This window comes from Mustela lutreola, chromosome 13 (genome assembly GCF_030435805.1).
Source record: "Mustela lutreola isolate mMusLut2 chromosome 13, mMusLut2.pri, whole genome shotgun sequence".
NCBI lineage: Eukaryota > Metazoa > Chordata > Mammalia > Carnivora > Mustelidae > Mustela > Mustela lutreola.
The window spans coordinates 57,176,872-57,190,577 of NC_081302.1; the positions used below are offsets into that span (position 1 = coordinate 57,176,872).

At 47.2% G+C, this 13,706-nt stretch overlaps 1 protein-coding gene across 1 annotated transcript in view; it reads right to left on the reverse strand.

The window, feature by feature from the left end:
• Positions 1-13,706, reverse strand: part of ERICH6B (glutamate rich 6B) — a 63,764-nt gene that overhangs the window by 21,391 nt on the left and 28,667 nt on the right. Inside the window, exons 5-8 of the mRNA XM_059143986.1 lie at positions 12,833-13,011; positions 7,779-7,856; positions 6,746-6,784; positions 3,032-3,123 (exon numbers count right to left, since the gene is read on the reverse strand). Coding sequence (XP_058999969.1) covers positions 3,032-3,123; positions 6,746-6,784; positions 7,779-7,856; positions 12,833-13,011 — 388 coding nt within the window. The remainder of the gene's footprint in view (positions 1-3,031; positions 3,124-6,745; positions 6,785-7,778; positions 7,857-12,832; positions 13,012-13,706) is intronic.

Sequence of the window (13,706 nt, forward strand, 5' to 3'; positions counted from 1 at the left end):
GATCCCTTTGGACAGAGGAGAAATCCAGCTCACTGTCGAAGAAAACCAGGGTGCTTTCATGTTGCCCTGCTCGCCTACAGGCTGAGGCTTTATGGTGGTTGGTCAACATTTGATCATGTATAGCAGACCATTAACTTATCAGCCTCCTGTCAGAAGCAGAAGGCAGACAGAGCCAAAGTTGCATGTGGGCTGGGACAAAGATAAGAAAGTAGCCTGTGGTTGACCATATTTTCTAGGTTTGGGGAAAAGCTGAGGTGCCTCCGGTCTGGCTTGCCCAATTCCCAGCCTCTGTATGTGCCTCTCCCATCACTGGTGTTAATTAAATTAGCAGGCTATTCCACAGAGGTGGCTCAAATGCTGGGCCTAGGTGAGCAAACCAAAATCTTAGCCTACTGATGTCTCAAAGTTATGAATCAAAACCTAAGGACAACCAATTCCGAGCAGCCAATTAGGTCTTACGCGATGGCCAATCAAAAACATCCTTGCTCCGCTTCTGCCTCTTCTTGACAAACGCTTCTCCCCCCAGCTCCTGCCAGTGGAGCACTCCTAACCACTTCCAGTTTGGGGATGCACAGTTCCAATCAATATATGCTCAATAAAAATGTTTCATATGCCTCAGTTTATCTTTTAACACTGGAGTCAGCACCTCAGAGCCCGGCGAGGTTAAGGCCCAGGGTGCCAGTATGTCTTCCCCTAAACTCCTCATGGTTGACAACTCAGCCTGTGGGATGGAAAGACTCCCTGTTTGCCTAGACCAGTGATCTCTCACCATCCCCTTCGGATTCAAAATTTGAAAATATGATGAGAAAATATGATGCCCACCATGGTCCAGCAGACAACAGACCCATCGATGGGCCTCGTTGAAGTTCTCATCCCATCTAGGAGTTGCCACCCCATTCAATTTAGCCAGCACATGTGGCATCTTAGAGGTTTGCCCCATTTGTGTCCCCTGCCTGTAGAGTAGAACTGTCCTCCTCATCATGCTAGGTGTATCAAGTACCCCAGTGATGAGTTCTCCAGGCCCAGAGACTCCTCCAGGGGGAATCTCTGGTTCTTACAACAAAAAGCATTTGCACAACAAGGTTTGTGACACATGGGCATGTCATAGAGCTAAAACAAGCATGTATAGTGAACTAAAAAGAGCAAAGGTGTTGAACTGTCAGAATAACCCAAGGTATAGGTTGATAGCATCTATCCAAAGAGAAGGACTTCAGCTGCCTCTCTTTAGTTTGTACCTCTGTGGTTTCTGGTATTCCTCCAAAAGGGGCCTCAAAAGGCCATGCAAACAAGTTGAGCTGCAGGGACCGTGTGGCATTTATTCCGATCTTTCTGTCCTGCTCTGGGCCCACTTGTCCACATCTGCCACCTATGATGTTTCTCGAAGTACTGCTTTCCAAGCTGGACAGCTGCCTATCATAAGAACGCCAGCATCTGGGCAGGGGGCTGTGTAGCCCAGCAGTCACTGAGCCCTCCCAGGGCACCATGTACAAGCACACAGGCCATGTCTCCCCTCTGCCTGCGACTGCAGCTTCGGCCGCCACAGCGAACCTCTGCTGACAGGCATGCTGACAGGTTCTGAATAATTTAAGTTTCTAATTAAAACAATTCCTCGAGATTTCAGCTCTTGCTGAACAACCTTTCGAAAATGCCTGAGCTTACTTTCCTATCTTAGTAAATCCAGTGAGGTGAACTTGAGTTCCAGAAATTGTTTCTTCTCCCTTTTAATGTGGTTTTCCTGTATTTGAAAAGCAATTATTACTAATATGATGTATACAGAAATAGCTGTGGACAACAAGAAACTTAGGGCTAAATACAAACTGAGACCAGAAATTTTCCTAATTAAAAAAAAAAACAAACCCAAATACCTGCCTTTTCTTTTCTTTTTGTTACTTTTTCTGTTGTATATTTAGAAAAATAGATATCAATTTTGAGTTCCATGGACACAAGATTTTACTCTTGTGATTGTAGTTAATACCAGGAATCCTGAGAAAGTTTCTTAGCTATAATGGAAAGGATGCATATTAATGTTTCCGTCTGCATCAACATGCATTGTAAGTCTTAGAAGTAAGTTGACACAGGAAGTTAGAGCCACCAGGCTGTACCAGCAGATAAAATATTCATGCAGGAAAGACACTGCATACTGTAGACATAAGGCTTATTTAAATTATTATGACTTCCCATCTCCTCTCTGGTTATGGGCTCCAGCTGGGGAAAGGACATCCCTTGATGCCCGGGGATGGTTCTGCACCCCTCTGCAGGTGCTAGCGGCAGGTGACAGATCTGGGGAGGGTCATCTGCTGCTAGTTGCCGTGGTGTCCACTTGGGTGGCAGCGGCTGTTGTCTCCAGCTTCTGTCTTGCCAGGCTGCCCCATTCCTGGCTCTTTGGTCAGAGATAGCAGGTGTTCCTTGGGGGCTTTTGTTGTCTGTGCTTGTTGGGGTTTCCGAGTTGCTGTCTTTCAGCACTTCATTGCCAGGGAGATGAAGCAGAACGAAAACCCAGGGAACTCACTGCCATGTCATCCCTTGGGTCCTGCAGTTCCTAGCCAGTCCAACTTCTGTTCACTTTCCAGAAGCTTCTTCTGTTTGTTTTATAGGTAATGTCTAGGGTTTTAAGCTGTGCTAAGTGGGAAAAATACATCTATTGCCTCTTTCTGGAATTGAACTTCATTTTTACTGAGGGCTTCTACAAAGACGAATTTGCCTTGATAGCTAGATAAATTAAATGTTTTTTTTTGTGTGTGTGTGTGCTTTGCCACCTTCAGATGTGATCTGGACAAACACATAGGAGTGTGTTTCTGTTATCAGCGGGGCTCTGGAAGTAGGGCTGTGGAATACTCCATTTGGTTTTCCTCTGACCCACTTTGATGTAGTATGTGTCATTTAAACTTACTTCTGTTTTAAGAAAATCTCTCTTGGGCTGTGCTAACAACAGAGAGAAGCTAGGAATCCCTGTGCTCTTGGGACAGCTCCCACCGGGCCTCAGGCCACCCTGCCCCATTTGGAGGATGGTGGTCTTGAGTTTTTGACTTACCTTCTCACCTGGACCCTCAGCTTCCAATGAGTCAGTGGGCTCATTTAATAAATCATTCAAAAAGTTCTCTTTGGTAACAAAATCCAAGACTTCTGATTTTGGAAGGCACAGCAGAAAGAAAGGCATTTGGAAAAAGAATCACAACAAGAAACAGACAAAAACAAAACCAAAAGGAAACAGAGTTATGGCATTTATCCTTGCCTGTTTAAATAAAAATGCATGCATCATTGTTAGGATTTGAAGTAAATTGACCAAATAACCCAAAATTTAATGGGGGGGGTATTAGTAAAATAGGAACAAAAGGGTCAGTTTCTGTGGCTGACTTTAGATAGTGTGTGTTCCTGATGGACAGCAAAGGTTCACCTGAGGAAGTAACATTTGAGTGGGTCCTGAATGAAGGAAAGCAATGAGCAAGGAGGCAGATAGCTGGGAAAGAATATTCCTGGCAGGGGGCTAGGAGGTGCAAAGTCCCAGTGGTGACAGTGGGTGGGAGTGTGGTTGATATAATTGACAAACTGTAAGAGGCAGAGTATTCCTGGAGAGGAGGGAGTGTGGAGAGTAGCAGGAGTGGAAATGAGATGAGGTATAGGGCCATCTGTAGTGTGGCAAAATCCCACCTTATACCTGCAGAGGACCCCGCAGACTATGGCGAGGATTTTAGTTTTATTATGGAAGAGGTCTATTCTAAGTGTGATTTTCTCTTGGAAATCCTGAGAAATTTTCCTATCTCTTGCCAGTTTTGTAAAGAATTGTCCATTTCTACACTTGCATATGGGTTCATAATTGTGAATTAAAGTATATGAGATATATTCTCAACCCAGTGAGCTCATGAAGAGCCCTCCAGAGAGTAAATGCCTTTGTTCTCGAGGTCTGCTACAGCCTGCTGTCTCTGGGCCAGGAGAGGGGTTTAGAGCCTCCAGTGTTGATGGGGTGCAAATTAAATCAAGGAATTGATAATTACAACTTGGACTCCATCTCCTGCTCCTGGGAAGGTGTGGCTCCTGAGGCGGGAGCTCGAGGACTGGCTCTCATGTGGTAATGGGGTCCCTGGGGAAATTTCATCTTTAGGATGACAGCAGCCTCTTCAAGCTGGCCTGTCCAGAGAGCCCTGAAAATCCACCAGGCTGGTGCAGGGCAGATGTATTCTTTCTGATTTTGTGTGTCCATGACACCTTTGGAGGTGGAGAAGAGACATTCTTCAGGATCCCTCTACACATGAACTTCGCATTTGTCCCCAGTTTTGGTTCAGTAATAAAAACTCTGTTGGGATAGAGAACACCACTCGGCTAGATCTGCCTGCAGCCCCCCTATCCCAGCTTCGGTATGTCTCTGACAGAAACCTGACATGTCTGTGATAGACCCTGTGTGGGGAGAAGCCTTCTGGCAATTCCTTCTGTTAGTTCTCCCATGCACACTGGGGTCCTCTGAGCTGGCGAGGCACCGGGGCCCTTTCAGCTAGATTCCAAGAACACCGTGTGTCCCCGGACTGCCCGCCCTGGAAACAGTGGAGAAGAGTTTGGAAAAGACATCCAGGAACACCTGACAAGAATCCATGGGAATCCCAGTGAGCTCTGAGGAGGAAGCTCCTTTTAGGTGTCACCGGGGAGGAGAGGGGAAGGAACTGGGAGAACGGGTCTGGACAGGCTGAGGGGCAGCACCTCCCATGTGAGATTTTTTCGAGTAAGTGCCTGCCCTCGATTGGGAGCAAGAGTCTGGCTCTGGATCTAGTAGCTCAGCAGACCCCCATCATTTGTGATTGCCTGGTTTAATAGGCTTTATTGAATAATACAAAGTTAATTGGAGGGAACGTAGACTAGGTGTTTTTCAAGGGAAGAAGGTGACCCAGCAGTCTTGGATACTGAAGAGCACCGTTGAGAAGTGTTCGATTCAACAGCGTAATTAACCTTATTAACATCAGTGGGCACTGTCTACATGTCAAGACAAGCACAGTAAATATGCAGTAATTGTCATAACTGGGGCTGAACGAAAAGGAAAAGCTTTCTGCCTAATTAATTTTTCCTTTGGTGATTTCTCTCAACCGCTCCCTTTGTTCTAGTGAGATCATTATCTTCCCATGAAGTGACTCTACAGGTGGGGGAAGTGACAGGCCCTTGAGTGGTGTCCCCCAGCCCCTTGGCACTCTGGGCCCCTCATCTGTGTCATGGGAACAGTCAGGCTCGTCTTCAGGGTGGCGCACCAGAGCCCTACCGTAGGTAAGCGCCAGGTGTCCCCCATTCCCTCATGTACGGTGTGTCTTCTCTGCATCTGATCAAGAACAAATCTTAAATTTTTATCCTTCCAATCAGTGCCTCTCTTCTCATGGTTCTTCCTGGCAGAACCGTAGTTCCCGAATTTGGGAGGGGAGTTTGAGCAGTGTGTGTCAGCCCTGTGGGGCAGATAAGAGCGGGGAGAGGGAGTATTGGACTGGCCTCGGGGCCAGCTCTGAAGAACGAGCAAGCCAGTGCCGTTGACAAATAGGCACACAGTGGCGACTGTCTGTTTCACCTCCTCCACCTTTCCTGTAGTAAATTCCTTTTTAGCCTCCATAGGTGGGTGGAGGGCTTGGCTGGTCTGGTGCTTGTTATGGGCACAGATCTATTAAGCTGTTCTCAAATCTTACTACTCAAAGTGTGGTTCATGGTTCAGCAACAGTAGCGGCTGCGGCTGGGAGCTTGTGAGACATGCAGAACTACTGAGTTAGAATCTGCATTTCAACAAGATCCCCAGGTGGTCATTTTTTTTTTTTTTAAAGATTTTATTTATTTGTTTGTAAGAGAGAGAACACAAGCAGACCGAGCTGCAGGCAGGGGGAGAAGCAGAGAACTCGATGTGGGATTTGATCCCAGGACCCTGGGCTCATGACCTGAGCCAAAGGCAGACGCTTAACCCACTGAGCCACCCAGGTGTCCCCCTAGGTGATCATTCTATACATTAAAGTTTGAGCAGCATGGCTCTAAACTCTCCCTGGGAATGGGATAAGATGAAGAAATTCTCTTGATCAGTTCCCATCTGGAGGTGGTGGGCACTGGGTGGGATGCATTATCTAGAATCTGAGAGCTCATTTATTAAGCCACCTGTGTGTGTGAGACTTGATCCTCCCCTTGGCTCCCACCATGCTGAAAGACAAGAGATTGTAGTCCCTAAGTTGTCTTCTAATAAGGTGGGCCTGGTTTATTATGGGGCTTTTGGTTTATGGAATGATAGGTGTAAGATGGGATTTTGCCACCATAAGGATTCTCTCTTTTCTTTTCATAGGATTCAGTTAGGCCCTCCTTAATAAAGAATTAAAAGTTACTAAAGTGCCATTTGTAGGGGTGCCAATTTATTCCTTTCCAAGGTGCCATTGGATAAGTCTGTTTGGAGGGGCCCTTGCATCCCAGTCAAGCCCAATCAAGACCTTAGGTAGCCCAGACCCTCTTCAAATGTGGGGCTCCCTAGACCAGAGCTCTTGAATATAGAGATGGATTTCTGTCCCAGGTCATTCCATCTTGCTCCAGAGACCCTCTCTCTCTCTTATCCTATCCCTCTTCTTCAGGGAAGGACAGCGAAACTCATCCAAGTTTGGAGGCTACATGCCCAGCATGTCCCTAATTCCTCTCTAGGACTCAGTGCAAGCTGGACCAGCAAGAGACCCATCCACCTGGGGCACTATCCCCAGCCCAGGACACTCTGCAGGGAACAGGGATCTTTGGATGTATTATGTTGGGTGCTTACCATTTTCCTCCCTCTGAGACATGTCAGGGATAACATATACTGAAAAATAAGAGCAATTATTAATAGGATATGGTATGGTGAAATCATGGGGACTTTTAAGAGTTTATTTATTTATTTGTCAGAGAGAAAGAGCACAAGTGGCAGGGATGGAGGGCGGGGTGAGGGGCAGAGGGAGAGGGAGAAACAGGTTCTCTGCTGAGCAGGGAGCTCGATGTGGGACTCAATCCCAGGACCCTAGGGTTCATGACCAGAGCAGAAGGTAGACTCTCAACTGACTGAGCCACCCAGGCTCCCCTTATCTGAACCTTTTGGTGCCCAAGGGAATCCATTTAAAAAGGATGTCCTAAATAGTGGGGAGAAAAGGTAGAGATCATGTGTTTTAGGATAAGTAGCTTTCATAATCTTCAGCAGTCTGAGGCTTGTTGCTTAACACTCAACAAATATTGATTTCCCTCCCTTTGTTCATATTTCATCTTGTGCATTAGAATTTAAGTTCTGAATACAACATAGGACTCTGTATGTTCTGCTTTGCTCACACACAAGCGTGGCTATCCTCTGTCAGAGGGTGTGATGGTTTTGTCCATCTTGTGTCCTGCCCCATATGCAGTAGGTGTACAATAAATGTCAGTAGGTATACAGTAAGTATACCTTGGAATAGACTGAGTATGGGTAACCTGTTATCTTTCCTTCTATAATTCCAGTGGTGAATGCTATTTCCTCCTTCTTCAAAATTCAATTTTAATTCACATTTGAAAGCCCTTTGACCCTTTGGCTCAGTTTCTTCCCTGAGCCCTAAGCCCTGCATGAAGCCCTGGAAATAATACCTTAACCATAGGCCTTAGTTAAGATGGCTTTAAAAAAAAAAAAAAAAAAAAAAAAAAAAAAAAAAAGATGGCTTTAGTCTAAAATGGTCAAAAGGAGGTCTCTCTCTGGCTGGGAGCAGGCTGATTCTGTTTTTCTTACCTTCTCGTGGGTAGATCGGCAACTTTCACAAGTCATTTAAAATCATCATCAAATTATAAAATGTAAATACCTTCTGAACTGGACTTTAAAGAGGGGAACGTGGTTATTGACATTTCTCGTCCAGTTTTCGTTTTTGGTTTTACAGGTGCTGTTAGAAGACAGAAGAAGGTGACCACTTAGCAATTTTAACCTTCCCTTTTCCAGGGGGTTCACAGCAGATATTTTGGACCTGAGGGTCTTCCTAGGTGCCCAAGGCTGATCCACAGAGGCGAGGAGCGCCTTGGAGGTCACTGAGGCCAAGTACTGGGTGGGTCCCCTGGCTCTCCTCTTTAGTTTTGTTAACTTACTGGAATTTTGTAGTTCCTGTTCCTTTCTGTATCTCCCCCCACCTCCCCCTTTCCCTAAATGCGTGTGTGCACACACCCTAGGGACACCAGTCTTCAGAGCAGAGAGTGGCAGACCAGTGGTGAACAAGCAGAGGCAAACCATGCCATCCTCTCCTGGGGGTGACGGGATTCAAGCCTGGCCCGAGGTGCCCGGATGAGAATTCTCCCACACATGAGCTGTGTCATGGCCTGCTGGTTCCTCAGCTGGGGCTGAGCCCCCTGCAGACAAGGAACTCTCTGGCTTTTAAGAAGATTCATCCCACTATGGCAGTAGGAAACATTTCATTTTCTTCACATAGTTCCCTGGAGGTGGTGGTCTTAGTCTAACCATTCAGGACACATGTGGAAAGTCAGGTCTCATTTTCATGTGGCAGATCGTCAGCTAGGTGAAGGCAGTCCTACCTCAGAGCCATGGGTCTTCCAGGCTTACCATCCCCCACCCCCCCAATAGTGCCTGACTTAGTCTCTAGGTCTGCTTCCCCCCACTCTCCCCCCTGAGCCCGCTCCCAACTCTCTGGAGTGCAGCAGCCCCCACACTGACAGGTGTCCTGGGGCAGGCCCTCCAGTGCAGGCTAAAGCATGGATAGAAGCTTTGAATTGTACCTGCTTGCTTTAGCTTTTCTGGCACTCAGCTCAGTGATGCCACTGAGTTGTTGAGCTTCTGGATGGGTAAAGTATCTACAACAAATAGGGCTTCCCCACCCTGTTCTTTTCTATCCTATTATTTATATGGGCCCAAGAACAGGATCTAATAGAGGCTGGCCTTGTCTTGTATCTAGCTAGTTCCTGTTCAGTGTTTCTGCCTGTCAAGATCTTTTAGGATCTGATGACATTATTCCCATCAACCAACAGCTTCAGGTCACCTGAAAATATAAATACTCCTCCTACAACTGTGTCCAGGTCTGTGAAAAAATGTTGTGACGGACAGAGCCCTGGGTCTTCCCACTGCAAACAGCACTGACTCTGATTTTTCAGCAGTATTTCTGGGTGGTTATTCAACAGTTATCCTTCTAGCATCTTCTACAAGCATCCACCTAATATTTCCCTATCTTGTCCACAGCAGCATCAGGAAGGCTTTAAAAATGAAACCCATTGTGGAATTTGGGTCTACTGGGTTATCACTGATCCCTTATCTATGAACTTTGTCCAAAAAAGTGACCTAAAGCCAGTATGACTTGATTTGTTCTTATTGATCTTACACTGGTTTCTCGTGGTCCTTCTGCTCTCAATATTTGCCCCAAATTGGCCCCAGACTAATTTCCCAGTTCCCCAGAAAACCATAAACGTGGTTAAGCTTCCTTGCTCTCTGGATACTCTGGTGGGTATTTTATCCAAGGCAGGACACAGCAGTTAACCATTTCCTTCTATCTTTTCATCAGTCTTTGGTTTTGGCTATTTCTTACCTAATTCAGTTGTACCCATTTTAGTCTGGAGATCATTTTCCTTCACAGTAAAGTCAAAATTAAATAGCAACTGGAGAACCTGACTATCTCTGAATCATTCCTCTGCACTTTAAGATTTTATTTATTTATTTAGAGAGCGTGCACGAGCAGGGGGAGGGGCAGAAGGAGACGGAGAGAGAGAATCCCACGCTGACTCCTGGCTGAGCACGGAGCCTGGCTTGGGACCCCATCTCATAGCCCTGAGATCACGACCTGAGCCAAAATCAAGAGTCGGATGCTTAACGGACTGAGCCACCCAGGTGCCCCTCTGCTGGCACTATTCTTAAGATTTGAGCCATTTTCCTACCTTTATCATAGGTAACTTTATCATTTTTTTTTAACCTCTGTGTGTGATCTTTTAAAATCTGAGTCCATGGCAGGAAACTGCACGAACGTCAGTGTGCACTGTTGGGAGTCCTCCAACACTCTCCTCCATCTGGCCAGGTGACTCGAAGCAAACTGTGCCCCCAACAGCACTTCCTCCCTCTGTCTATCCTCACCAAATTTCTAGACATGTAGTGTCTCTTTGTGGGTGTATTTCGATATACAACCTTCTTCCCAACCAGACTTGGGAGTAGGATACGCACTCTCATCCCCATGCCTGATCTTGAATCCGATGAGGGTTCAACAACAATTTTGCAAGTATTTAATAAATATTTATAGTCACTTACTATGTGCCCGGCACTGAGTCTTGAGGATTTTTACAGCCATGAGTAGAATGTTCTGTGTTAGAACTTCTGTATTTCTTTATGACCCTGCTCTGTGCCTGGATAGGTAGACCCCTGAGGCCATAAATAGTCTTTCTGGTCCTCCTTTGGAACACTTCCTTACGTAGGTCACGAGGCATTTCTGGTGACTTTAGCATTCCTTCCATATCAGAGCTGCCTCTCTGTGTAGTAATAGGTTTCAAGGATTTATCTGGGTGTTTCCCCTCCAGATTCAGTTCAAAGTCTTATTGGTTGAGAAGGACCCTGCCATGTAAAATGCTGTTTCTGGCCCGCTGGGATTGAACAATCCCATAATTTACAAATGTTTTAAAAATAAGACACCAAGGACCCATGAAATTCATCCTACACTCGAGGTTCTCTGGTTCTCCAACGTTCCTGTGCCTAGGAGTCCTCTGGGGATGGTATTAAGCATGTAGACAGGAGCCCTGGTAAGGCTGGAAATCGCATCCTTACAGGCAATGGGGGCGCATGGCAATATCTATGCCCGCTCTCATCTCTGCTATTCTCATGGGCCCTCAGCCCCCCACAGCCAGCATTTTGGATTGCTTTTGCCTTGATTGTCTGTGTTTCTCCACCAAGTGGATGGGTTGCTTCTGCCCTGGGCTGAAAGAAGATTCCTTTTTGCATCTCTCCTGCTGGGAAATCTTCAGGGTTCTGTATTCCAGCTGCAGAAGGACTGGCTTTCCTCCATCCCCACCCCCCTTCATACCGCTTTCTGCACATCCCCTTCGTCTCTCGCCTCTGGATGTGGTTTTGAGAACTTCTACCTTCCCGGAGCTCCATCCTTCCTGGGTTTTTCTCTTACAACTCTTTAACACTCAGATGGAAGTATCTTTGTCATCTGTTTGCCCCATTCTATTGCCCAGACACAATCATGTATATGTCAGAGGCAAGGTTTGCCCGACTATTACCAATGCCCTCCAAAAGACAGACGGCAAACCAAATGCAGAAAGGGAAAGAAAAACCTCCATGAATTTTAGAGAATTGCTTGTTTTTCCTTGTGTTTCAATCTCTTCTCTACCCACTATCCCCTCACATAACCGCAGGACCCTGGGGTGTGACGGTGGCTCAGAGGCTCTGACAGAGCACACCTTCGGTCTAGGCTACCCCTGTCTCAATATTTGATCAGTAGGCATTTTCTGCGGGTGGCTAGACTTTTACTAAGCACTAATCATGTGTTGGCTCTGAGGAACTCAGGCCTAGAAAGACACTTAGCTGCAAAACACGCCCCTCCAGACCAAATATGCAGAGTGCTTAAAACCCCAGTGAGCTGCAGACATGACCTGCTTTGGAAATTAAGCTTAGGGACCAAAAGGATTGTGAACAAACAGGTCAAATGAAACTGACCGCTCGAGGCTGCTTCTCTGGAGGTGGGCCCACAGGGGGATAAATGGGCTCCGGGGCCCCCCATTCCCTCACTCCCGCCGCCTTCTCTCTGTCCCCTCCCCTCCCACATCCTTTCAAGCTTAGCACCAGCACTTTACAGGCTATTACTCTCTAAATGACTTTTAGAATCCTGCTTATGAATATTTAGATAAATGCTCGGATTTTTCCCAGCTGTCATGCTTATTGACTTTGAAATGGTTCCAGTTCTCAGGGCCCCACCGGAACGCACATGCTGACAAAAGTCCCACATGAACTGGTTTCGCCTGTAAAGTCCTTTTCCTGGGCTGCCCATGCAGCTGAGCTCCGGGCTTGTGCGGGCCTGCCCTCTGCCTCTCCACCCTCCCTCATTGGATTTCTGGCACCTAATTCCATGGAACCACATTTGAGCTACAAAATAGAGCAGGCACGGGTGTGGGCCCGGAAGTGAGTTGCGGGGGGGGGGGGCTCTAATTACCGCTGCCATGACTACAGCTGTGAAATGAATCCGTGAACCCGTGATGGATCAATCTTACAAAGGCAGGATTTAAATTATTAATAATGGTAAGCAATGCTGCTCTGTCTTGCATCCCAGGATCTGAGGGTGAGGGGACTTTGGGCTTAATTGGGTAGAGGATTAAGATTCTCAGTACAATCTTGCCACACTCTCTCTTGAGTGCCTCCCAGTTGTGGCTCCAAAAGTTCAAGCTACAGATGGTTTTGGCCTGTTTGAAATCGGGGCCGGCTTTGACTGCCTGCTGAGACACAGTCCCGCTTGCCATCATCCACGTGACCATCTGGATACAGCCCATCACCTCAAGGAACCCATCTGTAATCTGGGAAGGTAATGGCCTGTGTCCCTGAGGGAAATGGGGCCCATGTTCCCATAGAGCAGGAACAAGAAGACTAATGAAAAGAGAAGGAAAGACTGGAAAAGGTATTTGTTTCAGCCCTTTGCTGATGTTTCCCTGAGGGGGGCTCTGGGTGGAGGAAGCGGGGAGCAGGGCTAGGAGAGGAGCTTAACTTCTTACCTAAAATACCACTTCGAATGGCACAGGAAGTCGTTGTATAGCATTAACATGAGAGACAGTAGACAAGCTGTGATATTTCATACCCATGGAATGCATTCCCCCCTCACCCCCCAACCTCCGCTCCAGCCCCGCCATGTGATGGCCCGCAGGGTGTAGTTCCCCATCCCCCACTTACTCTCATAGATCCATTTTGTCTGCGTGCTCTGGTCTTGACAGGCCAGAAGTTCTCTGTCTTGCTGCATGTACGAGGTGGAAGGCCTTGCGTCATCGTACGGACTCTCATAGGGAAGTTCAGAGATGGAAGGTGGGACAGAGAAGAGCATCGTCTCCTCGTAAGGGTTGGTTGCGGAACTCCTGTCAGAGGTGAACATACGGGTAGCTCAACTTCCAGGCAGGGACCAGGTTAGGCACTGGGGCGATGGGCTGCGGGGACGGTGGGGTGGCTACTCTCCAGCTCCTGCAGACTCTGCCTGCCCCAGATGGTGGATGTCACAGGTGAGAAGGGACCCGCAAGTCAGTGATGGTGAATAGGCCCCTGTGCCATTTCAGGCAACAGAACACCACATTGCCAACTGCCACTTCATTTACTGGAAAAGGCTCTCTGGATGCCTTCAAAGGCCAACGGCCCAGGCTTCCATAACTGACAGTCTAATGTTCTGGAACATTCTCCATCCTTTGTAGTGCATGACCTTGCCCATCCCAGTGGCCCTTCCTACCTTACCGCTGCCTCGGGTAGAGTGGGAAAAATACCAGAGTAGATGCTGCAGCAGCTTAAAATCAAGCACCGAGGTCTGTCCCCTCTAGTCTGCCCACTACAAGTACCACCATTATCGAGAAAGGTTTCCACAGGGCCTGATGACAGAGTATTGGCTCTGAGGCAGACGCCCTGCCATCTGGTAGCTTAAGATCCAAAGGGATGACCACAACACACAGACCCGCACTATGTTCTTCTTCAGGAATTTCTGGCTTTTAGCTGGGGGTAAAACCCTGTCATTCAAAGGGATAAGAGCAGTCTTTGGGGTGTTTCAGCCCTGAAGTCCTCTCATGTA